This window comes from Scophthalmus maximus, chromosome 2 (genome assembly GCF_022379125.1).
Source record: "Scophthalmus maximus strain ysfricsl-2021 chromosome 2, ASM2237912v1, whole genome shotgun sequence".
Lineage (NCBI taxonomy): Eukaryota > Metazoa > Chordata > Actinopteri > Pleuronectiformes > Scophthalmidae > Scophthalmus > Scophthalmus maximus.
In genome coordinates, this window is record NC_061516.1 from 22567304 (window position 1) to 22592501 (window position 25198).

At 42.4% G+C, this 25198-nt stretch overlaps 3 protein-coding genes across 4 annotated transcripts; 2 read left to right on the forward strand and 1 right to left on the reverse strand.

The window, feature by feature from the left end:
- Nucleotides 1-1783: 1783 nt before the first annotated feature.
- aldh3a2b (aldehyde dehydrogenase 3 family, member A2b) lies at nt 1784-10408 on the forward strand. Of its 2 annotated transcripts, none has more exons than XM_035624936.2 (11): nt 1784-1940; nt 3454-3628; nt 4547-4778; nt 6484-6569; nt 6750-6958; nt 7062-7179; nt 7443-7584; nt 7705-7871; nt 7986-8085; nt 8616-8854; nt 9480-10408. In XM_035624936.2, the coding sequence occupies exons 2-11, from the start codon at nt 3467-3469 to the stop codon at nt 9492-9494; spliced, it is 1470 nt and encodes a 489-aa protein (XP_035480829.1). In that variant the 5' UTR covers nt 1784-1940; nt 3454-3466; the 3' UTR covers nt 9495-10408. The 2 variants fall into 2 exon arrangements, with proteins under 2 accessions (XP_035480829.1, XP_035480830.1); XM_035624937.2 differs by having other exon boundaries at nt 9483-10408.
- Nucleotides 10409-11107: 699 nt separating this feature from the next.
- LOC118300495 (carbonic anhydrase 4) lies at nt 11108-17603 on the forward strand. The gene is made up of 8 exons (XM_035624940.2): nt 11108-11262; nt 13348-13395; nt 14508-14672; nt 15375-15520; nt 15606-15698; nt 15774-15840; nt 15927-16090; nt 16265-17603. Exons 1-8 carry the CDS (start codon nt 11208-11210, stop codon nt 16451-16453), a joined length of 927 nt encoding a protein of 308 aa, XP_035480833.1. The 5' UTR covers nt 11108-11207; the 3' UTR covers nt 16454-17603.
- asl (argininosuccinate lyase) lies at nt 17599-25089 on the reverse strand. The gene is made up of 16 exons (XM_035624938.2): nt 24864-25089; nt 24589-24783; nt 22860-22943; nt 21730-21786; nt 21508-21605; nt 21209-21286; nt 20333-20410; nt 20196-20248; nt 19815-19877; nt 19596-19710; nt 19203-19287; nt 18969-19028; nt 18767-18850; nt 18589-18669; nt 18149-18255; nt 17599-17990 (listed from the first exon to the last, which is right to left on the reverse strand). Exons 1-16 carry the CDS (start codon nt 24879-24881, stop codon nt 17840-17842), a joined length of 1407 nt encoding a protein of 468 aa, XP_035480831.1. The 5' UTR covers nt 24882-25089; the 3' UTR covers nt 17599-17839.
- Between the last annotated feature and the right edge of the window lie 109 nt (nt 25090-25198).

Genomic DNA, 25198 nt, shown 5'->3' on the forward strand with positions numbered 1-25198 from the left:
ATAAACACCGTATATTCTCATATATTTAATGTAACATTTTGCAACGGGACCTAATGTATGACATTTCTGCCAGAGTTTACCCATAATATTGAGTAAGAAATAATCATCAGTTGCAATATAGTTGAAAGAAATTGCGAACCTAGTGAATTCTTTAAACATTACTTTATCTAATGATACATAAATGTATAACCCTAACAAAGTACTTAAAGTATTATGCTTGTAGATTTTTATTTTAATAAACCTTTTCAATACAGGAGCTTACCTTGCAATGGAGCATTTTTTACAGTGTGACATTACTTTTATCTATAAGAAAAGGATCTGAATACGTCTTCCACTACATTTGCATTGAAGTACTGACCACAAAGTACAGCTGCATCTGATGGGAAAGTTTTACAGAGATGTACGTGCTGAGGATTTTCCCATTCAGAGGAGACGTGCACTAAGGTATTCATCACTGTTTGAGACAACCTGCCACAGTGACGGACTCTTGGAAAGCCTCAAGACTGACTGACCCGATAAACTTGGACAATCAGCTGCAAACGCCAAAGAGAGTGTAGCATCATCATCATCATCTTCACTACCATCTCACACCAGATGCCTTGTCGAAGGGAAGCAGTGGCAGGCATCGGAGGTTAGGTACAGTATCTGTCCAGTAATTATGGCCCTTGAAGGATGTTAACAAAAATTGAAATGGCTCATGATACGAAAAATGTTTCTGACCTCTGTGCTATGGAGAACTATATTAATATTTCAGTTTGGACCAATGTGTGGGACTGTAACTGGTTGACATCCACCGTTGACCCGTGATGACAGAATTGTGTTGTCGTGACGGTTTTTATTTGCCTTTTCGTTTTTTGTTGTCGTTTATGATAATATTCTTTTTGTACATTTGTGTCTTTTTATGGCAATTTTCCATCTGTTGTTGTTTCTTTAGCTTAGTTTAGTTTCTTTATGCTCATTTTCTGTCTTTGTGCTAACATCTTTATGGTTATTTTCCATCTCCTCTGGGTTATTTTTAACTTAATATGATCATTTTGCCGCTCTCTGTGGTCGCTTTGTGTTTTATTGTGCAGATTTTAAGTTGCTGTTGTTTCTTTAGCTTAGTTTCGTATCTTTGTTAATTTTCCATCTCCTTGGGGTTAATATGCATCTTTATATGATCATTTTTGCCTTTCCTTGTGTTTTATTGTGTAGATTTTTATTTGTTGTTGTTTCTTTTCTTAGTTTTGTATCTTTATGGTAATTTTCCATCCCCTTGGGGTTAATATGCATTTTTATATGATCATCTTGCTTGTCTTTGTGGTCTTTTTGTGTTTTAATGTGTAGATTTTTGGTTGTTGCTGTTACTTTATCTTAGTTTTGTTTCTTTATGGTCATTTTCTGTCTCTGTAGTTTAATCTTAATCCTCGTTTTCCATCTCCTTGGGGTTATTATGCATTTTTATATGATCATCTTGCCTGTCTCTGTGGTCGTTTTGTGTTTTAATGTGTACATTTCTGGTTGTTGCTGTTTCTTTATCTTAGGTTTGTGTTTCTTTGTGGGCCCTTTCTTTCATCTTCAAGGTCACTTTGCGTTTCTTCGTAGTCATTTCTTGCACATGTGGTGATCTTTCTTCTCCTTGTTGCTCCCTCTGTGGTCGTTGTCCTTTAACTCAGCTCTGTACTTTATCCAAACACTGTTGGTCCTGCTCCTGATCGTCACTAAACCCGTGGCTCACATCCTGTTAACTAACTAGCTGCTAGCATGGCCACAGGCTACCTCCGGTTGGGTCCTGCCCCCCCCCCCCCCCCCCCCACGGGGGAGGGACCTAACGGGGAAGGAGAGCCGCTCTCCTCCTCCCCTAACTGTCTGTCATTGCCCAGCTCCTCCACTCCGGCGACATCTCGCCGTCAAGAACCGAGAGAGATCTCGAGAAATCAACCGCATCCGAACTCACTCAGGTAGGAATGGCAGAAGAACCGTGTGTGTGTTGCAGCGTTTTCGCTCCGTCGTTTATTCGGACTTGGGGCGAGCGGCGGGGGGAACCAACCAGGGGGGAACCAATGAGGGGAACCGGGGGAAAGGTCCTACTGAGACCTAGCGATGAACACTAACTCTGTAAAGACCAAAAAAATACAGTCCGTTAAAAACATGAATCCAAAATGTTCATGACAACACGAGAACAGCGTGGGAACAGTGTATTACAGAGCCGCTGTCACTGCGGACCGTGTCGTCCTCCGTTGTGGTTCGTCGGCGTGCAGCTTTTCATTGCCGCACAGTTCACTCTGAGCCCGTTGTTTTTCTCATCGCGGTTTCCTCCCGCAGCTCGTCCTCTGTGGCTGCAGACAAAGAGCAGGAGAGTCGCCTGAAATTAAGAGAGGTTTACTGTAGGCGACCATATGTTAAAGGCTGTTATGCTTGAACTGCTTTTATTAAACTGTAATACACTTCTTTATACCATGTAATAACCATGTACGATCTCCACCATCAGATAGGGCATTTAGTACATGGTTATTGTTCCTCACTAAAGTTCCAACTAATGTTAAAACTCCTACAAGTGAAAACTCGTAGAAGTATTATGCAAAAGATATCAAAAGTAATAGTGCTCATTTGTTGGTGTTACACTACTGTTAGGATATAGCCTGTTTTATACTATCATTTTCTGATTGAAGCTGCAACAAAAAATGAATAATATGCCAATGCCCATGTTAGAGAGTAGAGCCCGACCGATATATCAGATATTAGACTTTCACAGACGTATCGGTATCGGCGGATATTTTCAAGAACTCGACCGATATTATCGGCTAACTGATTTGAGCCTTAGAATGTGCATTTATGTTTGCATTTGATGGCAAATAAGTGTTTGTTATAAGTTCTATGTGTTTGGTCATATTCGTATTTTCAATTTATAGTTATTTATGATAAAGTTCATGGTTGAACTAAAAATCTTGAGCCTCAATTACATGTCTTATATATATATATATATATATTATATATATCGGCCAATGTATAGGTATCGGGAATCTTGTACTCCTAAATATCGATATCGGCATCAGCCCCCAAAAATCCATATCGGTCTGGCTCTAGTAGAGAGTAAACTTTTTCTGATACCATGTCATCGAGGTATAATATATCTGCCAAGTTGCATATCTGCCAAGTTGAATGCCGATTTCAATGCCTGTGGCTCACGTTGGACGTTTTTTTTATCAGCCAGGGCTATTATTGAGTAAACACAAGATCGTCTTGTTCAAACATCTCAAATAGCAGTCATTTTTTTCTGGTTCCTTAGTGTGTTATGATAAATGTGATAGATAAACCCTGATCAGACAAAACAAAACATTCAAAGATGCCATTATTGATTGGTTAATCGGTAATAAAGATAATGATACTTGATGCGTTACGTCAGCACATTTCAAGTTGCAGCAGGTTGAGCTACTTTTTAGCCGAACTAAAACTCTTTCTCGTCTCTTGCAGTTTTGTTGCCAGGATGTCCCGGGAGCAGCAGGCGGTGGCTCGTGCCAGGAAGGCCTTTGAAACAGGCCGGTCCAAACCTTTAGAGCACCGCATCCGCCAGCTGAAGAGCCTGCAGCGGCTGTTCAGCGAGAGACAGAAAGAGATATTGGATGCCATCAAGAAAGATCTCAATAAGGTGAGCTGTGAGTCCAAAATCATTGATACCGGGTCTCCAGCAAGCTTAAAGGTCAGGGAAGAAAAAAAAAACAAAAGCAGGGAATAAAACTTTTCAGGTAGTTCTGAGTGTGATGTTTCAGACTTTCGGTTCTCCTATAACAGAGGTGGGGGAAGGTTTGGCCCCGGGGCTCTAAGTGGCCCACAAGACAGTTTGATGAATCAATTCTACTCTGCAAGAACAAGAGCCAACTGTGAAATCCTGGTTCATTTGAAAAGCCCTCCACACATTTGCCGTGAGGAGGGATATGCGGGGACAACCATTTGCCTGAAAGTTTTTCAGCCATCGCATTAGAGAGGTTAGAGTTTAACATCGCTGAAGGAGGATCGGGGAGAAGGTTACGCGGCCCCAGCTGTAGAGGGTCTGTTACTAAACGATAACTTCCTGGATTAAGTTCCGCTGTTGTCCTTGTTGTTTGTAGTTCATGGTTCAACAACTTTTAAGGAGACAGAAGGAATCATTTAATGTCAAGGCATTAAAATAACTTAAAATAAGAGAAGAAAAATTGTAATTTGCAGAAACGATTGATAGAATCTTTTCAGAAAGCAAACAGCGTATTAAAGACACAGTGAGAGGCAATTTACGTTTTTCTCCACAAGTGAAATGCTTCTTATCTAACAGTCTAATAGTCTTCACACGTGGTTTCACTCAGACATTTTACCAGGGGGCTGGCAGGAAAAGTTTACAGAAAATGTCCAGAGCAACATTTGCGTTCAGGACACTAACATCAGCAAAAGATAAAATGCCAAACAGCCCCAGAGCAGTTCTGTCCTGGTCCGGTTACAAATGTAAAAATGTCTTGGGTCCACAAGCAGTTTTTAAGATTAAAAAAAAAACATGGAAGTTAAACAACGACGTGTTGCTGCTTTTCTTCCCCAGAGTGAGGTGGGGACGCAGCTGTATGAGACTGTGGGTCTGGAAGGGGAAATAAACACGGCCATCAGGAACCTGAAGAAGTGGGCGGCCCCCCGACCCGTGGGGAAGAACCTGCTGACCCTCTCGGACACCGTCTACATCAAGCCGGAGCCGCTGGGGGTGGTGCTGATCATCGGGGCCTGGAACTACCCCTGGGCTGTCACCATCCAGCCGCTCATTGGAGCCATCGCTGCGGGTACTGTAGTCTGTGTGTGTGTGTATGTGTGTGTGTGGGGTTGGTGACAGGGCAGCATGTGTGTCGGCATGTGTGATGTAACAAGGTCAGCGTTCACATTTCTATCTGATTTCATCGTCATATCCCCCCGCGGTTGAGTTTGCGAGGGGACATGTCTGCGAAGCACTGATGCAACGATCCTGGTTCACCAACGTTTTCATAATTAACCAAAAAAAGAAGAAGCACAAGAGATCAAACTGTTCAGTCGCTCTGGGTTAGGCAATGTGAGGGGTGGGTTTAATGGCATTTTATCAAAATCCAAATGATTTTGATAAACCTATTAAGACTCTTATCGAGTCTTAATAGGTTTATCCTTCAACGTCTAGTGGGCTTCTCTAGGCTGATAAGGTGGCAGACACCACTACTACACCTCTCTCATTTGTGGAGAATATTTAGTCCTCTCTTTTTTTCAATCCAGTTCAGTTTCCTCATCTTGTGATCATAACCACTCCAGTTCCCTTTTTTTTTTCATCCAGGCATTTCCCAACCCTCTTTATTTTTTCTCAGCTTCTGATTAGAGTGGGTCAAAGGCCACTCTGTGAACTCTGCCCTGCAGTCAGCAGAGAGGAGATAAGCACAGGTTCAGAACACACACAAATAAATCTGTCCTCTTACGTGTGTTTTAATGTATATATATATATATATATATATATATATATATATATGTATGTGTGTGTGTGTTTTTTGTCATCCTCATGAGTTCACGTTAAGTCGTGAGTTTGCATGTGCGAACATCTCAAAGGTCAAGGTTAATCTCTGACTGAATCACTCTGCTCCCAGATAATGAGTGAGCTCGTGAATAATTTGTGTGTGTGTGTGTGTGTGTGTGTGTGTGTGTGTGTGTCTCAAAGGCCGACCTGTGCTCTACAAATACAAAGTGTTTTCCGCTCAGCTCTGATCACTTTGTGATGCAAACCCCAGCGCGGAGTGTTTGCTTGCAGCAGTTTAGCATGACACTGCAGTATCTTCAAAGGCCTTTTGTCTGAATCTGTATTCACTTGGATTTTTTTGTGTGTGTGTGTGTGTGTGTGTCGCCCCCAGGGATAGTTTTTAAGGTAATAGTGCCACGCAACTGCTGCAGCAGGTAGACAGCTCATTTGTATCTGAATTGTAGAAAAGGCCTGTTTTGACCCAAACATTTGGCCGGAGGACTGAATGAGCTGAGTCCTACCCGGCAGCAACTAATCCAGTGAGTGTTTGCAAAACACAAACTAAGCCCTTTGCCCCATTTTCTTTATCAACTCCTGCATGAATGATTATATCTGCTTAGTAGATCATAAGTCTTTTCCCCCTCGTTTTATTGGCTGATGCAGAATAACGATCATAAAAGGAAAGTGTAGGTCAACACCGTTCACCAGATGTGATTCATTCGATTTAAGTACATTTGAAGATTATAAATACAGACACGTGTTGTGCATGAATAGAGTTTCAGGTCCAGAATTGTTTACTAAAGGGTGTATTAGAAGGGTGTATCAGAATTTTAAATTCTCACTAATGTCATGAGAATTCATAGTCATGTTTGTTATTCGTTCATTCTTGAGCCTGGGAACATACTGTACATGTATATCTCTCACTTGCAGACTGGACAAATTGCTTAAAAGAAAATGACGATACATTACGCCAGCTGCTTGTCACATCTGTTGCCTTTGTCATTTTTCCCGTGCAGGTAATGCAGCTGTAGTCAAGCCCTCTGAGGTCTGTGTTCACACTGCGAAGGTCATGGAGGACCTGCTGCCAGTTTACATCGACAAAGTAAGGATGGATCACGTGACGTCAGCTTAACATGTTTCCGTATTGTCAATCTAGGGAGGCGAGAGACTTTTAAAACCTGCCCACGTGCCACAAAGACATTTGACATGTTTCAGGAAGTCCATCCTGCTTGTATGGCGTCTGACTGTGTGTTTCTGCCCCCCCCCCCCTCCCGTGTGTCAGGAGCTTTACCCCGTAGTAACCGGAGGAGTCTCAGAGACCCAGGAGCTGCTGCGCCAGCGCTTCGATCACATCTTCTACACCGGAAACAGTATGGTGGGCAAGCTGATCATGGAGGCCGCCGCCAAAAACCTGACGCCCGTCACGCTGGAGCTCGGTGGAAAGAGCCCCTGCTACATCGACAAGAATTGTGACATAAGCCTCGCCTGCAGGTGTGTGTCCTTTGTGTGTACTTTTTATTTACATAATATTGTTGACTCTTGTTAACTGTAGAAGTCCGTCCCTGACGCCTTCTTTTTTGTCTTTCCTCTCCAGACGTGTCGCCTGGGGAAAGTACACCAACTGTGGTCAGACCTGCATCGCCCCAGACTACATCCTTTGCGAGCCGAGCATCCAGGACCGGGTCATCGAAGAGGTCAAGAAGTCTATTAAGGTACTGAGAAGTTATTTTAGTTATTTTATTGTAGCTCCAAAAAACAGGTTATCTGGCACCAAAATAACTATCACAGTAACACTGTAATAATGGAGAAAGTCCACAGACCTTCGTGTTACCTTCCAGAAAAGAGTCTTTAACCAAAGTGAAGGAAAACAATTATTGATTTCCCGGGGCCGTTGATTGGGTTTAATCAGATGTTGTTTTGACTACGACTTCACAAGAATATGTATGTCAAACATTTCATTGTTTCCCTCTGGTAGGATTTCTACACGGACAACCCAAAGACCTGCCCTGACTACGGACGCATCATCAACCAGCGCCACCACAAGAGGATAATGGCCATGTTGGACGGCAGCACCGTCGCCGTCGGAGGAGACAACGACGAGTCCGACTGCTACATAGGTAAAACGTCTGATCGCCGCCACGTGTATATACGGAGCTTCTTTTACGGTTCTCCTTATTTACATACATTAGGTAATGGGGGACATACGTAATAGCTGGTTTTCCTGTGTTTGCGTTTAGCCCCCACAGTTTTGCGTGATGTGAAGCCGGAGGCGAAGGTGATGCAGGAGGAGATATTTGGACCACTGCTTCCCGTCGTGTCGGTCAGCGGCCTGGACGAAGCGATCAAGTTCATCAACAAGAGGGAGAAACCTCTGGCCCTCTACGTCTTCACATCTGATGATAAGGTATCTTTACAGGAGACACGGCACGTATGGCGACACGCGGAAACTAGTTTTATGGACCGCAGGCCTCTACACGCAAGGTATAATGTAATGTTTTTTGGGCTCTTCTCTGTCAAGGTGATACAGAGAATGGTGGACGAGACCTCCAGTGGAGGACTGCTGGCCAACGACTGCCTCGTACACTATTCTGTCAACTCTCTGCCTTTCGGAGGAGTGGGTGAGTTCATGTAGAACGGTGCTTCAAATAAGAGTTCACCCATCCGCTCCTTTGCCTATTCACACATTTCACCTGCTCGCTCACTCACTCACTCACTCAGCGTTGCAAAGAATATCCAACGTTTCAAAATGATGTTATACGTCTCAGACATCCACCGGTTTTCATTCAGAAATAATTAATTACACAACAGTCATTTGGCCGATGTTTTTTTTAAGGGTCCATTAGGCACCAAGTGTTGAAACAGATGGTTTAAAATCTCTTCGATGGGTTGGTGTGTTGAAGAAAACCAGAGTTTTTGGTCAAATGAAATTCAGTAAGAAATTCTACCAGATTAGATTTTTCTGTTCACAGTGTCTATTTAAGGTTTTATTTCCTGTCCATGTCAAAAGATTGTTCAGTCTCTTGTCGTTGTTTGACGATGCAACAATATGTTCTGGTTCTTGACATTTGTACCAACTTATTACCATTACGCCGGAGACTTAACAGTGGCCCCAAATAGTCAAAAGCATATTCTGTTTTGTCATGTGCAGGGAACAGTGGGATGGGCTGCTACCATGGCAAGTTCACCTTCGACCAGCTGAGCCACCTGCGTAGTTGTCTCATCAAAAAGCTGAACATGGAGGGGGCGAACAGCATGCGGTATCCACCGCACACGGCCAAGAAACTCGGCTGGGTGCGCTTCTTCCTTCTGAAGAACCTGGACCTGGCCTGGATGGGGCGACTGGCGCTCTTAGCCGCCCTGGCCGTGGTGGCTGCTGTCGTGCTACAGGTGAGTGGTTGAGGAAGAGCGACAGCAAACATCTTTGTCGCTGCAGTGTGTTTCATCTGCAGGGAAAACGCTCCTCAAACACACAAATAGCTTTGCCTTAGTGTTTGTTTGTGTGCGTATGCATACAAAATAACTCAGCAATGCATGGACAGATTTTCAGCAAACTTTCGGGGGGGTATTCCTTGAGAGGGTATCTCCAGATAATTAATTTATGGCGTTTATCGGTCAAAGGTCAAGGTCAACAAAAATAGTTTTTCCAAGATATCTTAGCACGTTATCGGGCTGGAGAGACAATCTAAAGCTCAGAAAATTATTCCTTACCTTATAATAAGTGACTGATGAAGTCACAAAAAAGTCATACCCCAGAAATACATTTTTCAAGGTATCCTCCTATATACATACATATATATACATCCTATAGGAATATGGACATGTTCTAAAGCTTATATATTTCAAAAATAATAACTTATGGTATGGTAATGATGTCATCGGGTCACTATGAAAATCTCAGAAATTGTGTCCTCATGACACAGGGCAGGTCAGGACACTGCACTTCCCTACCACACCACCAGAGGGCAAAAATGTGACATGAGCCTCTAACTGGAATTTTTTTTTTTTTTCCCAGAAGTATCTCCTTTGAAGACATCCTACTGGTTTCCTCATCAACAACGTTTGTGTTGTGTCCTCAACCAGAGAGAAGAAGAGATAACGTTTCATAAACACGTTCATGCCCCGAGTCTAATCAACATATTTTCAGGAATATCTTGGGGTGTTGCCTTAAAATACATTTCAGCAAGTGTCATGTAGGTATTTCCATGAAGGTAATTATTTATTTCCATCTAAGGCTTTTAAATCTCATATGTTTCATAGTTGTTTGGGTGAAGTAACTATACTTTAGAATATACAACACAATGAAGAAACACAACAACCTAAATGACCTAAAGCTACTGTAAATCGTACAGTACGATGTCAGGTTTTAATTTTACTGTGATATGAGCACTACTTGTAGCATAACAGCACAATAAGTTCCCACATGGGAGGAATTCATTAACATTTAACTCACCTGTACTTCTTTTTTTCTTTTTTTTAAATCATAATGAACGTTTGTTTCAGTGAAGGATTTTACCTACAGCGGTTCATTTTGAGTCCGTTCCATGTTAATGACGGATTAGCCGTTAACTTGCCATTCAGCCCCTGAGGGCACTTGATCACTTCTGCCGGCTGTTATTGTTTCATGTCAGTTCGTGTCTGTGGTGAAGCTCCGACGGCCGACAGGAAGACGAGACTTCAGTGTTTCATCACAGGGGATTTGTCGTGGTTGTCGAGTTGCAGCCTCAAACAGGATCATATGAATGGCATTCCTATTTCATTTTCCTGCAGCACAGAATGCCTGCAATAAGTAACTTGTTTAAATGTTTAAAAAAGAGTAGGCGATAAATGTTTTTTTTAATCACACCGTTGAAATTTTAAGGGTTTCTAATTAACAGTTGAATAAATATACTAATATCCAATATATATTGGATACATATTGAAATAAATATATTGCTAAAGGTATCAAGCTTGTGATGTGATTATTACATTTTCACAGTCTATTATTGATTCGTATTATACGTTGTGAACTTATCATTCATTCATCCATTATCTATACTATCTTATCCTCTGAGGTTCGCAGGGGGGTCTGGGACCTGGAGCCGGTCCCGACTGGATGTAAACAACAAAAATTAAACTGACTGAAAAGGTGTTGGGTGAAGCTGAGAAGGCCTGTACCCTTATCACATATAACACTCTTAACACAAATGTATGAAGTCAAATCCCAAATCACAAGATTTCATTATAACTTTTCAAATGATCATTTATCAGGTCTCAACTTGATCTGTTACTCAAATTTTAAACTATCTTTTAAATCTGTAAATACTATTCATAGAATGTATATAGAGAGATAAGTATATACGATAATATTACATGCTTTCAATTCATCCTCAAGATTTTTACAAACTTATACATATTGTACACATACATATTGTTGGTTACTAATCCACATAGTATATCATAATGGCAGTCAATGAACATATAAAAGGATTTATATATACTTGTTGTAGTCTTCAGACTCTGACTCAAGTGACATCACTTGGCCATATACAGTATTGGATATTGCCTCAGGTGTCCATCTCTCTCTCTCTCTCTCTCTCTCTCTCTCTCTCTCTCTCTCTCTCATAGTGAGAACACACACACGCGCAAGCGCACTGCTTTGTCATCCTTATAACAAGTTTCCCTCCCACTGTCAAATGCTGCACAGGGTCAGTATGTGAAGGTGGCTGAAATTTACTCTTTGGTCTCTGTGCTGGTCCTGATCATGGGTTTTTCTTTCTACCTCCTGGCTCTGACTTCTCTCCTCTCTCAGACCACAGGTAGGACACACACACACACACACACACACACGTACGGACCCACACAACACACACACACACTCACAGTTGCAGCTAATTCAAATATAGTCAAATATATAGTTGTGAAGGTAATGCTTAAAAACCTGTTTTAGCTGGTGAACAATGAAAGAGAGTGAAAATCCAGAAGACAGGAGTCAATCTTCAATCAGGGTTTGATGGTTTTACTTGTTTGGGATTATTCAAATCAAACCAGGAGAAAAAATACAACCTTTTCAATAAGCCATGAGGAGCTTGTGGCTGCAACAAGCGATGCTTTTAGTTTATCATTTAATCTGCTGATTAATTTGTCAGTAAATTTCTCATGTTTGGTCTTTAAAACATCCGAAAACCACGAAAAAGCTAAGTTTCAAAACACACAAAAACATTTAACGTACAACGATGTGGACATGGGAAAGCAGCAAATACTCCCAATTGAGAGGCAGAAAGTGTTAATTATTTTTAATACTTCTGTTTGAAAAATTACCATTAAATCGATGATCGAAATAGTTGCTGGCTTTTCCGTGGATCAACTAATTGGTAAATTTACTGATTGTTGCGGCTCTAGATTCAACCGGTTTACGTTCAGTAACAAGATAACTGGATGCCTCATTAAACCTGACTCACCAACTGCACTTATACACAGCAAAAATCAAAGTTTATGATTTCCAATATCGTCTACTATCAATAACGGTCATCGTGAGCTGTCTGGTCAGGCTGTAGCAGGAAATCCTCCTGAGTGAGTTGAATTCATTTCCAGTGTTTTCACTGCTTCTGAGTTACACTTAGTGTTTGTAAGAGGAAGAACAGATGATAACAAGGTTAAAAACAAAAAAAAAGATGTTGGGTGCCACTTCATTTCTCCAACAGGAGATGAATTTCCTCGGGCTCATTAGAAAATAGCCTGAACGTATAAGGACAAGGCAGAGAATGATTCAAGAGAAAACAGAGGAAAGCTGGTGGATTCACAAGCAGCACTTCTTTTCTGCGCCGTTCAGTTTGGCACAGGTCGTGTGAGCCAGGTGGAGCGAAGCCAAACCTCCACCTGTGCTTTGTTCTCAGGTGGTGAGAACCGTTGTCCCCTTTCAAAGAGCGGGCATTGTGGGAGGCAGCGGGGTTAATCTGTGTTCCTGTTTAAACTAAATGGTTCTCTATGGCACCTTTCACTCCCACCTTCGGAGTCAGACACCGGAGTTCCATTCACGCCAGGGAATACAATACAGGGCCACAGCACAGGGGGCCCGGTGACTTCACCATGCACCTGTTGGACGGACCCGTTTAGAGCAGCAGCGATGTGAACGCAATCAGTGTAATCACGACCACTTCACGCACAACGGACAAGTGACTCGTCTAAAAGATTAGAAATCAATCACTCTTACAGTACAGATGTAATGAAGTGAATCAATCCAGGATAATGGCTTTTACTTGACCTATACTCAAAAGGTCCATTGTAAATGAAATAAAACATTTAAATTTGTCCCAATGACATAAAATATGTGCAAAAGTACGTGCAAAATAGAAATATCTGTCACTGAGAGTGACAGCTGTATATTTATAAGTATTCTGCTAAATTAAGGTAGTCAGTGTGGTTTCAAGTGTCCCCGTGTGGGAAAATACTTCGTCCAATTATGGGAGTGAGTCCCATGACTGTAAATCAACATTCATTTGTCACCTGTGATGAATTTTATCGTGATTTGCTTATCAGATAATCTATATTTAACTGAGCACAAAAAAAGGCAACAGGAGGGCAGGATAAGTAATGTGAGCATGAAACATTATCTTGGATCGTGTGTGTGTGTGTGTGTGTGTGTGTGTGTGTGTGAGAGAGAGAAAGAAAAAGAAAAAGAAAGTGTTTTACCTGCTCTGACTTCTCAAAGTTCAGCTGCGCCGCACAAACACATTAGCAGATCAGCCGAGATTGCTGACAGAGGGAAAAAAACAAACCCATTGTGGCTAATAGAGTGTGACTGTGAGAACAATTAATACTCATTCATTAACTGCAGACGCATGGGAGAAGTGTCCTGCAGGAGAATACAGCGTGTGTGACACAGTGCTGTGCTCTCTCTCCAGCTCAGTGGTGTTACCAGAGCCAGTACTCCTGTGATGACACATGCAGAGGTAAGAACACACAAGAGAAGCCTTCAAATGAGACGCTGTAAAGTCGTCTGCGCAAGCAGCTGATTGCGACTCATGTTTACATTTTTATTGGATGACCTCTAGTGGCCTTAGTGCACAGCAGCAAAGGAGGAAGTGTAGAGGTCAGGCCAACAAAACACGTAATTTTTAGTTACAAACCGTAACTCTCTATATAAACGATGGACGAAATGACAGGTCCTCAGAAGTGAAGCCTAATCATCTTGACCGCCCCCTGGTGGTTGGCTGCAGTAAAGGTATAAACCCCGCCTCCTCCATGTTAGTAGATGAAACGTGGACCCAGCTAAAAACTCAAACTATACGTTAGATAAGATTTTTTTCAAAGATGGTTCCTGTGGTTTTTTTGGTTTTTTTATCCCGCTGATGTATGTTCAAGTGTTCAATTCAAAAAATAAAAAATTTTGAAATGGGGGGCAACGTCATGATTGACAGCTGAGTGTGACTCGCGATTGGTTGAGCGAGTGCACGGGCGGGACCTCGATACTGCGGCTCCACTTCCGGAAGTGGAGACGCGTCGTCCATCTTTATATTCAGTCTACGTTTTGAAATTGTTGTTTCTTTTGTCCATAAGCTCTCCACAACCTTAACCTTGTGTTTAAGGTTTGGTAAACACAATTATTTACTAATTTCAAAGCACTCGTACCATTTATTCCTAAATGTACAATATTCGTATCCAAGCTGTTATCGAGAGTAAAGCTAACCAAAGTGTGGTCACTCCACTAACTTAATCATGTGTTTATTATTGTAACCATGACAACAAAGGTCCAGCATGCCTACTGGTTTGCTCCTATGGATCATATCCAAGATAAGGAACCAGCATCATATGTGGTCATTGAGGTTGGATGACTCTTTCGACCCAAAACTGAAAATACAAAATTGTCAAATTAGAGATTGGAGACCACATCAAAAATCTGGAATATTGTTGGGAGAGTGTCTGCCTCTTATTCTTCTCTTAGAGACTCTAGGAACCAACACATAATCCTGCATCTAACATCCGTGAGGGATCCCCGACGTGCTGCAGTCGGTGAAGCCTAAAATGTGATTTTGTTGACGCCGCCGTTTGTGTCGTTGCTCAGACCCCATCCACTGGGCAGCTCAGTTCCCCAGCTGTGGAGGACTACGGCAGTCGCCCATCAACATTGTGAGCAGCAAAGTGCACGTCAACAGCGCCCTGCCGCCCTTCGACTTCATCGGTCACACCGACGTGATCAACGTCACGGTGGAAAACAAAGGACACTCTGGTAATAAAAAAGCCTTCCATTATCCAGCCCAGTAGACAAGGTTCTTCTCTTCTCCTCCAGATGTGGAGCACATCTGGTTTGTTATTACACTCTACTGGTGTTTTTCCTGGCACTTTTCCCGGGGGGTAAAAGATCTTCTAGTTATCATTTTGTGATTTGTGTTTCCACAGAAGGGGCAAGGCCTTAGGAGGAAGAAGAGGAAAATTAGTGTCGGTTCACTGGGGCTGCTGCATCCTGATAATTGTCGGATACAAACTAATAGCATAACACAACATGAGTGCAGTTGTATTTTTGTGGTGGTCTTATTACAGTGGTGCAGAAAACAAATGGCCTACCTGACCAATCAGCGACACTCGGTTTAGGAAGTACTGCCCCTCTGAGCATGGACTTTTTTTATTGGGAAAACTGTCCCAAGTGTCCCAGGAGCTTAGGTTGCAGTCACATAGTCATTTTGCTTCAGGTAAGGGAAATGTGATTGACCAGCAAGTGTGTAAGTGGTAGCCATGATAACAGCCCGTCAAATTCTCTAAAGCGTAAGGTGAGGTGAGGTGCTTCAATGCTTCCTGCATTTTGTCAGGCATCTTTAATTTAGACCCTGGTTCCTCTGGTGGAGTGTTTCTGTTGTGTTCCCCCTGGGGAAAGTCCCTAGAGTGGGAACATGCCTCAGCATCTGTGTGAAGAGACAGTTTCTCTCCCCCGCAGCTCACTTCCACCTGCCACAGTCGGTCCGACTGACGGGAGGAGCTCTCCCCGGCCACTACAGAGCGGCCCAGTTCCACTTCCACTGGGGAGGGAATGGGAGACCTGGATCGGAGCACACCATCGACGGAGAGAGATTCCCCATGGAGGTAGGTACACCACTCAGGAGGAGACAGCATTTGACAGCTTGGTAACACACTATGGGGCTGAGCCTCTGCTCCTCTCTCTATGCAGCTGCACATCGTCCACATTAAAGAGCCGTACGGCTCTCTGGCAGAGGCAGAACATGACATGGCAGGTATAGCTCTGCTCGCCTTCCTGTTCGAGGTAAGACATCAAGATGTAGTCATTTTCTTAAATGAATATTTAGGCTTGTGTCATCATGTCAACGTGTCCTCACAGGAAACAACAGATGATCATCCTCATTTGGACAGAGTTATAACCGCCCTGGGCCGAGTGCGTAACAACGGTATGAGCTTGGTCACTCAAACGTGTAAGGAGTTAGGGGTTTACTTCGCCTCACACGCCCCCCTCCCTTTTGTTTTGCGTGTTAAGGAAGCAGCACGGTCATCCCAACCTTCCGACTCAATGACATTATCCCGTCTGCGAAGGACCTCCACAGTTACTACCGCTACGTGGGCTCCATGACAACTCCAGGATGCGAACAGGCAGTTGCCTGGACGCTGTTTCACAGGACCCTGTCCATCAGCAGTCGACAGGTGGGCAAGTATCACTGACTATACAGTGTCCCGACTCGATACTTATTGTGCATGCAGTGTGTTCACACTTAAAAAGTGGGTGAATAAAATATAGATGTAAAAAATGTTGTATCTGACCTTGTAACCTCTGCCTCTTATTACATTAAACATCCTTTTGATTCCCCTCCTCTCCAGCTGGACGCCGTGGTTCAGCAGTGTCAGTTCTGGACCGGACAGCCCATGACCGACATCTTCAGACCCACTCAGCCTCTGGACGGCCGCGTCGTGTACCGCTCCAAGGCCGGCGCGGCTCCGACGAGCGAGATCCACGCGTGGTTCGGTGTTTTCGCCGTCGTGCTCGGGAGAGCGGCTCTGATTCACTGACTCGCCACATCAAAAGTAACACCCGAGAGATTTCAGTGGCAGAAGCTTAGTATGTGTATATACCTGTTTGTGCTTATGTTAATTCATCCAACAAAATGACTACTACGGAATTTACTATTAAACATGATTGTTTGTGGAAGTTATTGTGCAAAAACAATATTTGTGTGTGCTCTGTATGGAAGGTGGTTGGTAATTTGTTTTGTTTTAGTGGTGTTAGATTTACTTACTGTTTTATTGTAGTTTAAAACCTTTTTTTTATAGAATGTTAATTTTGTCTGACACAAAAGCAGAGATTTTGACACTCATGCTTCCTGGACAATGCATCTACTGACTTCGCTGATCCAGACCTTTCCTCCGGCAACGCCGTGAGGGTCACAACCTTGTTTTTCAGTGAAATATTTCAACTTTTAATAACTATTGACAGGTATCACTAACACCAAAGCTGCTAGCATGTCGACAGGCTTGCTTCTATTCGATGTGACTTGTACCATCCTTGTACCAGCATGTTAATGAGAAGGACGCTTTACCTCAGCAGCCTCACACTTGGAATCTCCAATATTTTATATTCTTTACGTTAACTCTAATCTTATTTTATATAATAAGACAGAAAATGTGAAGCCCTTATGATGCCGGATGATTGACAGTAGGAGTAAGACTAGATGATGCAGCGTTTCCTAAATATACTGTACATTTGTTCAACTGATGTAAATGTACATAAATACCTGTGATGCTCTGCCACAATAACAGCTTCTTCTCTGTCCCTGCTGATGATATAACTTTCTTTTGAGTGCATAATGGATCGCTTATTATATGTTCAAGATTTAGAAAAATTGAAACTGGGGAGAGAAATGTGCCCCCAAATTTACTATAAACACAATAAATGGACAGTACAACATAATATCATTGGTAGTATAGTCCTAAAAAGAACATTGCACTTTTACCTTACTTTTCTTTGAAGTACTTTGATCAGACACATAATGTTTATGCAATTTATCTTTGATAAATAACTTCCTATTTTTGTCTCAGCTGTAAAAAGCAAACAACAACAACAACAACAACAAAAACAACAACGTCATGTGTCTATGTTGGTGTTGACATGAAAATATCCGATTGATACCCCAATAAAGCCACGATGGATCAGGCTGTAAAACTTGAATATCATTTATTTATTTTTGTTACACGAGTCAGGTTTTTTTTGTAACAAATAATGTATCAATTAAAAACACAGGCTAATATGTTTCCATGTCAGTACAAAGAAGAGAGGTGAACGTTTGAGAAGGCAACATGGTTTCCAATATTTTTGACCTCAGTATGATATTTCATACTTATCTAAATTTGGGCAGTAAACCTGATTCAAAACAATGTACGGTTAAAATCTAGCCAAAGTCACTGTGCCTGTTTCTGTCTGTTGAGCCAGTTCCTCAGGTGTTCCACCTGTGCAGCGACGCTGCTCTTGGCCGTGCCTCCGGGGGCGCTGTACTGCTCCACACTGCTCCTGTAGTCCCACACAGAGGACACGTCGCTTCCAAACAGAGGACTAAAAGACCGAGCATAAAACAGACGACAGGAAGAAGAAGAAGAGGGAGAACATGAGACTAAAAGGCTGCGCGGGCAGAGACGACAGAAAGACACTCAAACTAATCCTACTCAAATAAACGTCACAGTTGTGTTTGTGTGACAAAGAGAGACAATCACCTGAGAACACTGAGCTCTTCCACGGTGAGTTGATTCAGTGTGACATGTTTGGACTCAGCCATGAACACAGCCTTACCAGAGACACCATGGGCCTCTCTGAAAGGCATCTGTAACGCACAAACAAACAAAGACATGTGAAAACTTTGTATTATCCTTATTACAGCCATGTCGAAAAAAAAACATACATTTTTTATACATTATGGTACGATACTATATGATTGCACAGGCAATCAAAATATTGAGTGCATAAATATTGCTGCCATATTCATTCAGAGAAGAAAATGGATGAATGGTGTGACAACACGAGTCACACATGAGCTACGACTACTAAACTTAGTAAATCTTCTATACAATATCCAGATACCATTTTAGATTAAGATAATTTATATTTAAATAATTGACTAAATATTGAGATGGTAATGTATCTACGAGCCACTCACCCCCTTCCTCACAAGGTAGTAGGCCAGATCAGTAGCCAACATGTCAGGACTTAGGGCCGCCTCCATCACACTCTGGTTGATCTGAATCACAGGAGAAACGTCGGTGGAAACAAAATCATTTTAATGCGTCAGAGTATTTTTATTTGTTTTCAAAGTAGTTTAACAGGGAATTTCCGACCTGGAGAGTTGACATGACTCCAGTTGTCACCTGCAGCACAGCATGAACGGTGTCATAGCAGTCAAACATGGCCTCTTTATCCTCCTGAAGAGGGACAGCAAACACAAAGACAGTGTGATTTGGGGGGGGGGGGGGTGTTAGAGAAAAGATTTTCCAGGAATAAAAGTTACGCCCATGAGGTGAAAGACACACTTTCATATACCTGCAGGTCTTTGTTGTAGGTGCTGGGCAGGCCCTTCAGCGTCATCATGAACCCTGCACACTGAAATAAAGTCAAAATAAGAGTTTGATGAGAAAACTGCACATAGATTTCCATATATATACTTCAACATGTGATCTCATCATTAAGATACAGCATCGGGTTGATGTCCCGAGACAACATTTAACCAGCAATGAGGCTGCTTCAACTTTCAACTACGTCAATCCTTGGTCTTACTCGGCCAAAGGCACGACCTGCTTTGCTCCTGATCAGCTCCAGACTGTCAGCGTTCTTCTTCTGGGGCATCAGACTGCTGCCTGTGCTACACACACACACACACACACACGCACGCACGCACGCACGCACGCACGCACGCGTGTAGGTGAGAACAAACATGAGGAACATGTAAGAGAGGTAGAGCTGGAGCTAAACACGCGTTTCAACGCCACAGTAGATTAAAAACATACAGCAGTTCACATGTTTGACAAGCATCGCTAACCGTTACAATTTACCCAGACATGTTTTAAATATTACATATTAATGAAATGCTGAACACATGGAGCATTTATACTAACAAAAACAAATGATTTTAAAGTAATTTTAGGATCGCGCAATAAACTGCAGACTGACCTGTAGGCGTCGGACAGCGTGACGAAGGAGAACTCTTTCGTGCTGTAGAGCATCAGGTCCTCGGCCATCTTACTGAGGTGGGTCAAACACAACGACGCCCAGAACAAGAACTCCACTACAGAAGCACACGCAAGAAAACAACAACTTAAGTTTGGATTGTATTTTCATTAATTCGTATACATTTACATATGACAACTGGCTGACATGCAGTTTACGTACCAACAAAGTCTCTTTGGCCCGTGGCGTCCATACTGTTTAGACTGATGCCCTCGAACGCCAACTCTGCACATCCAGAGAAGAAGACTTTTTCTAGTTTCAGCAGTGGATTTGGGGCGTTTTTTTGGCCACTCCGGGGCAGCGGTAAAAACAACGTCTGCCAAATATCTGCCAACAGCCCGTCTGCTGTTTGGTGCTGAGCTGGTAATGTACGTTGCCTTTTTTAGAGACTTTTTTTTGCTCTCATTGGGCCCCGACGTATGAGAGATACAGTTCATTTATGGACCAGGCAGCACTGTAAAGCCTTTTAAAGTCTCACATTGTCAATGGATGTGTAAAATATAAAATATAGCTTTAGACAATGCCGTAACGGTGTGGCCTAACCTTTCTGCAGTAGCTCCCTGTCGACGTTGAACGGCGTTCCGGCGATGGCACCACTGAAAGACACAAACCGTTCTCATTAACCGATCACGGCGGCGTGGAAAAATCAGACAGCGAGTGTGCGCGCTCACGGCGTGTACCTGCCAAGAGGTAAAACGTTAACCCTCCTCCTGATCTCCCGAAGCCGGTCCACATCTCTGCTCAGAGCCACGGCATGACTGAGGATCAAACGTGAGGAGAGAGAAACAGGAGACTGACATGAGTGCATACCTCAGACCTACAGTCCCCTCAATTCAAGATTTTTCAAACACTCATAGATATCAGCCCCGTAAATGTGCCTGGTGTTTTTCGTCACGATCCAGGACCTATTCCCTCGCCTGGTGTAGCCAGACTAATGCTACTAGTCTGGAACCTAGTAAATGCTTCTGGAAGACGTGAAAATGTCAACAGACGAGAGCAGAGAGGAGACGCCTGTGATGATGATTCCACAATGTCTGTGAACGAGCGTTGTCGTTTTTGTGGGAGAAATTTGAAAATATCGGGTCATCAGCGGCAGCCTGGGTTGTTTACAAAAGTCACTTCTCTCAACGTCACGGTATAAACCCCGCCCATTATCAGATAAATGGGTTGTGATTGGGCCAGCGAGTTTTCATGCCAGTAGAAATCACTTCCCAATGGAGGAGGATCCAGACCGGTGTCTGGCAGAGCAAATAAAATGAGCTCCCAGAATTCATCTGGGTCCCAGGCTACCTATTCCTGCAATGTTAAAGAAAGAGATTTAAAAATTCCTGGCTCCACCAGATTGTCCAGATCTACGCCAAAGTTGAAAGGGTTCTTTCTTTGCCCATTAATCATCCTTCCACCAAGTTTTGTGGGAATCTGTTCAGTAGTTTTTTGCGTAATCCAGCTGACAAACCAACCAACAAACCAACCAACAGGGGTGAAAACACAACCTCCTTGGCGGAGGTAATAAAAGATGGGAGACTGTACAGTATGTTTGGCTTCGTAAAGGTCACCTCAGAATCCAGTGGCTCCATCTTATTGGCTGAGCTCTTTGCATGTGGGTGTAACCAGGAAACAGGACATCAATTTCCCTGAGGTTAAGAAGGAAGAGACAGCTCTTTAAGAGGGTATACAGTTACAAGTAGTTACGTGTGGCTGCATGTGACAGTGTGTGTGCGTGTGTGTGTGTGTGTGTGTGTGTGTGTGTGTGTGTGTGTGTGTGTGTGTGTGTGTCGCCCCCAGGGATAGTGTTTTAAGGTAATAGTGCCATGACAGCTGCTGCAGGTAGACGGCATGTATGTGCTGATCTTACGCAGCCGCCCGCTCCACCATGGTCGATATCATCTGCAGGGCATTCTCTGTGAGGGTTGAGATGGCATCTCGTAGCCACAGCCTCATGTCAGTCACCACCTGACCAACCAAAACACACACACAGCACGGTCTCACGACAATAGTGCTGACTTTGGAGTAACACACAGGCTGCAACTCCAAACAATACTGCAGTCATTACGGTTTTTGTCTTGCTGCCACGAACCTGGTCGTTCCTGCTCCTGCCAGTGTGCAGCTTCCCTGCGGGTGCACCAATCAGCTCCTGAGAAAACAGGCGGGCAGAGGACTGTGATATCTCTTAACCACAGCCATCACCGAGCCTTCAAGGCGACAGGAAGTCACTGTGTTTATAGCCCATAACTTAAAAATAATAATAATCTGGCAGATTTTTTTCTGTTTATTGTAAAGAATTCTTACGAATAGACCAAAAGCAAGGATACGTGTGTCTCTCAATACTTTCCACCCTCTCTACCTTGTCTGTGGTATTCAGAAATCTGAAAATATAACGTTTTTTTATGACTAAGTAAGTGAGGATCTGTAGATGTTAGACAATGTGACCAATGAGTTATTTGTGCATTTGTTGGGGACTTTTTCCCCAGAACTTATTCTGGCAGGTTTGAATAGTGAGATTATTATAATTAATTTTTACACTGGCCAGAATAAGAATCAGAATTGACTTTGTTGTCATTGTAAGTACATACAACGAATAGAAAATTCGACTCTATGGTGTAAACATAAAAATACAAAAAAAACAAACATGCATTCACTAAATACATAGAGCAGAGAGCGTGAAGTTGTTAACAATTAAAATAAATAGTAAAATAATTTAGCTGAGTTTCATGAAATAAAGTGCAGGTGTGAAGCAGCATGATTCAATGACAGTGCTTAGAAAAATGGTAACCTAGTTTCCATTTTGATATAAAAATTCACAAAAATACATAGCCACCGTTAATCGTACCGTGGTCTTAATTTCATAGTTTTGGTCGTCGTTCTTACTTGTTATTATAATATTTTACTCACAAAGCTCAGCGCTGATTCGGGGAATACAGCACCATCAATAAACACTATGTCTATGATTGTCTGTTTGCCCTGTCTCACTTCACGATAGTACAGTGCATTTGTGCTCCAATATCACCATAACCAATACCAATGAAACTATGTAAAACTATGAAAATCAGAACAACAAACACAGCTAAGCAATTTCACGAGTGCCTCTTTGAAAAAAGCCTCATTCTTAGTAATGTCACTATATAATATGTTCATAAAACATCACATATTATTGTGTGAAATACAAAAATTCCACTCACTCCTCACCCTCATTGTGCTGAACCTCACCTTTAGCCGGCGCTCATTCGCGGTATGAATGTCTTCATCCCCGGGTTTGATAACAAAAACACCTTTAGTCCACTCATCTGAAATCTGAAAGGAAACACAAACAAACACATTGTTATGGGTAATTAAGAACAGAGGCATATTGCTCCCGCACCAGAAAATCTGGAAATATTAATAAAAATCTTTGAGATATATTAGCCTACTATATTCATATTCATATACACAATACTATATAAACTAATACATGCATAGAAAATGAATGAAAATGTAAGCATATCACTATATTCTCATTGATAATATATTTTTATTTATGAATTTCCCAGCCTACAACCACACAACCATTCAATTAATTGAATATATATTAGGGCTGGGCGATAAAACGATAACGATATGTATCGCACTACACACGTAATCAATATCAATAGAAAATGCGTTCGATAGAACGTTGCGATAATTTTTTTCTCCTCGTTGGAAGAAACCACAGTAAAGAGTCTACCTACGCCGGCCTCTAGATACGCCGGCACTCATCCTCTGGTACCTAGCAACGTATGGAGTGACACGCCTAGTAGCCAATCATATAACAGTATCATGTTTGGTTGCGCCATCTCGTTGGCTCGTGTTTGTGTTTCTTAGGTCATAAAAATTATCAATAATTATCGATATCGACCGGTATGAAACACTTATATCGTGATACAGTTTTCAGCAATATCGCCCAGTCCTAATATATATAAAGGCATTTCCAACATATTAACATATTCTTATACATAAACTTGTGTCTATCTATATATATATATCATTCATTTACTCTTACTTATTACAGTTAGAAATATAAAGAAGTAACCCACCCTTTATCTATGTTATAACATAAACAATATATCAATAAACCTTTGAGAGACAAATTGGCCGATATGAATTACAGCATAATTTGCGGTGATGTGAAAACTTATTTTACACAATGAATAATTTTATGTTGAAGTTATTTATAGTAAAGATTATGGTTAAACTATGGTTTGTCATAAGGTTTTGAGAACGTCATTTTAGGAATCATTCCCAGTAGACTGATATGGGAATTTTTTTTAACTCCTTTTTGGTATCGGCCTCCAAAAATCCACATTGGTCATGGCTCTAGTTACAATATGATACATTATTTTAATTTTAATTTTTTGTTACGTGGTTTTAACCAGACACCAGTCACACGATGATGATGATATTGTTCACCACACACACATACACACACACACACACACACACACAGGGCAGAGGAATGCTGCGCAGTGGCACATTTTCAGCTGTCATCCATTAACCTAAACTTAAAGTGCAGCCAGTGACACAAGAGCGGAGCTGCAACAGTTAATCGATTAGTAATCGACTACTAAATTAATCACCAACTATTTTGACAAACGATTAATCGGTTCAAGTAGTTTTTTTTGGGGGGGGGGGGGTCTAAATTCTCAGATTTCAGCTTCTTAAATGTGAATATTTTCTGGTTTTCTTTGCTCCTCTGTGACAGTGAAGTGAATATCTTTGGTGTGTGGACGAAACAAAACATCATCTTGGTGGTTTGGGGAAACACGATCGACATGTTATGGACCGAACAACTAATCGATTAATCGAGAAAACAATCGACTGATTAATCGCTGATGAAAACGAGCACCGTGCAGCAGGTCCGATGACCTGGTCCTCGTGTGAACTTCTACGTGTGTGTGTGTGTGTGTGAGACGAGGCCGTCCACCTGATCCATCCCCTGCAGGATCTGCTCCATCTCGCCGGCGGTGACCAGCTTCGCCTTCTCCAGAGCTTTCGCGTAGGCCCTGCTGCCTCGGACGTCCGCGTCCCACATCCTCTGGTCGTAGGCGAGGGATGCGTTGAACTTCTCCATGATGGGGTCCGTGTCTCCCACGAAGCGACCCCCCCATAGTTTACTCCCCTGGCGAGACACAATCACAAACACACTGAGGTCAGCGTCAGCAACACGCGGTTGTTCCGGAGGATGGACGTTGACTCTACCTCCGTGCCGCTGGTCATGTCGACGGACGACGGGCGGCTGCGACTCAGCTGTTCACACAGTTAAGTGGCGACGACCGCGGGGCGACGTAAATACTCGGCTACAAAAAGCTGCAGCTGTCACTTTAAAAGACGTCACCGACGACGTAGCACGTAACATGTACGTGACGCGTCACAACCTTCTGTTCTTCATTTTCAATTCTTTTTTTTTATTACTGAAGTTCAAATCACAACGGCGAAATAAAAATCACAACGGCGAAATAAAAATCACAACGGCGAAATAAAAATCACAACGGCAAAATAAAAATCACAACGGCGAAATAAAAAACACTACGCCG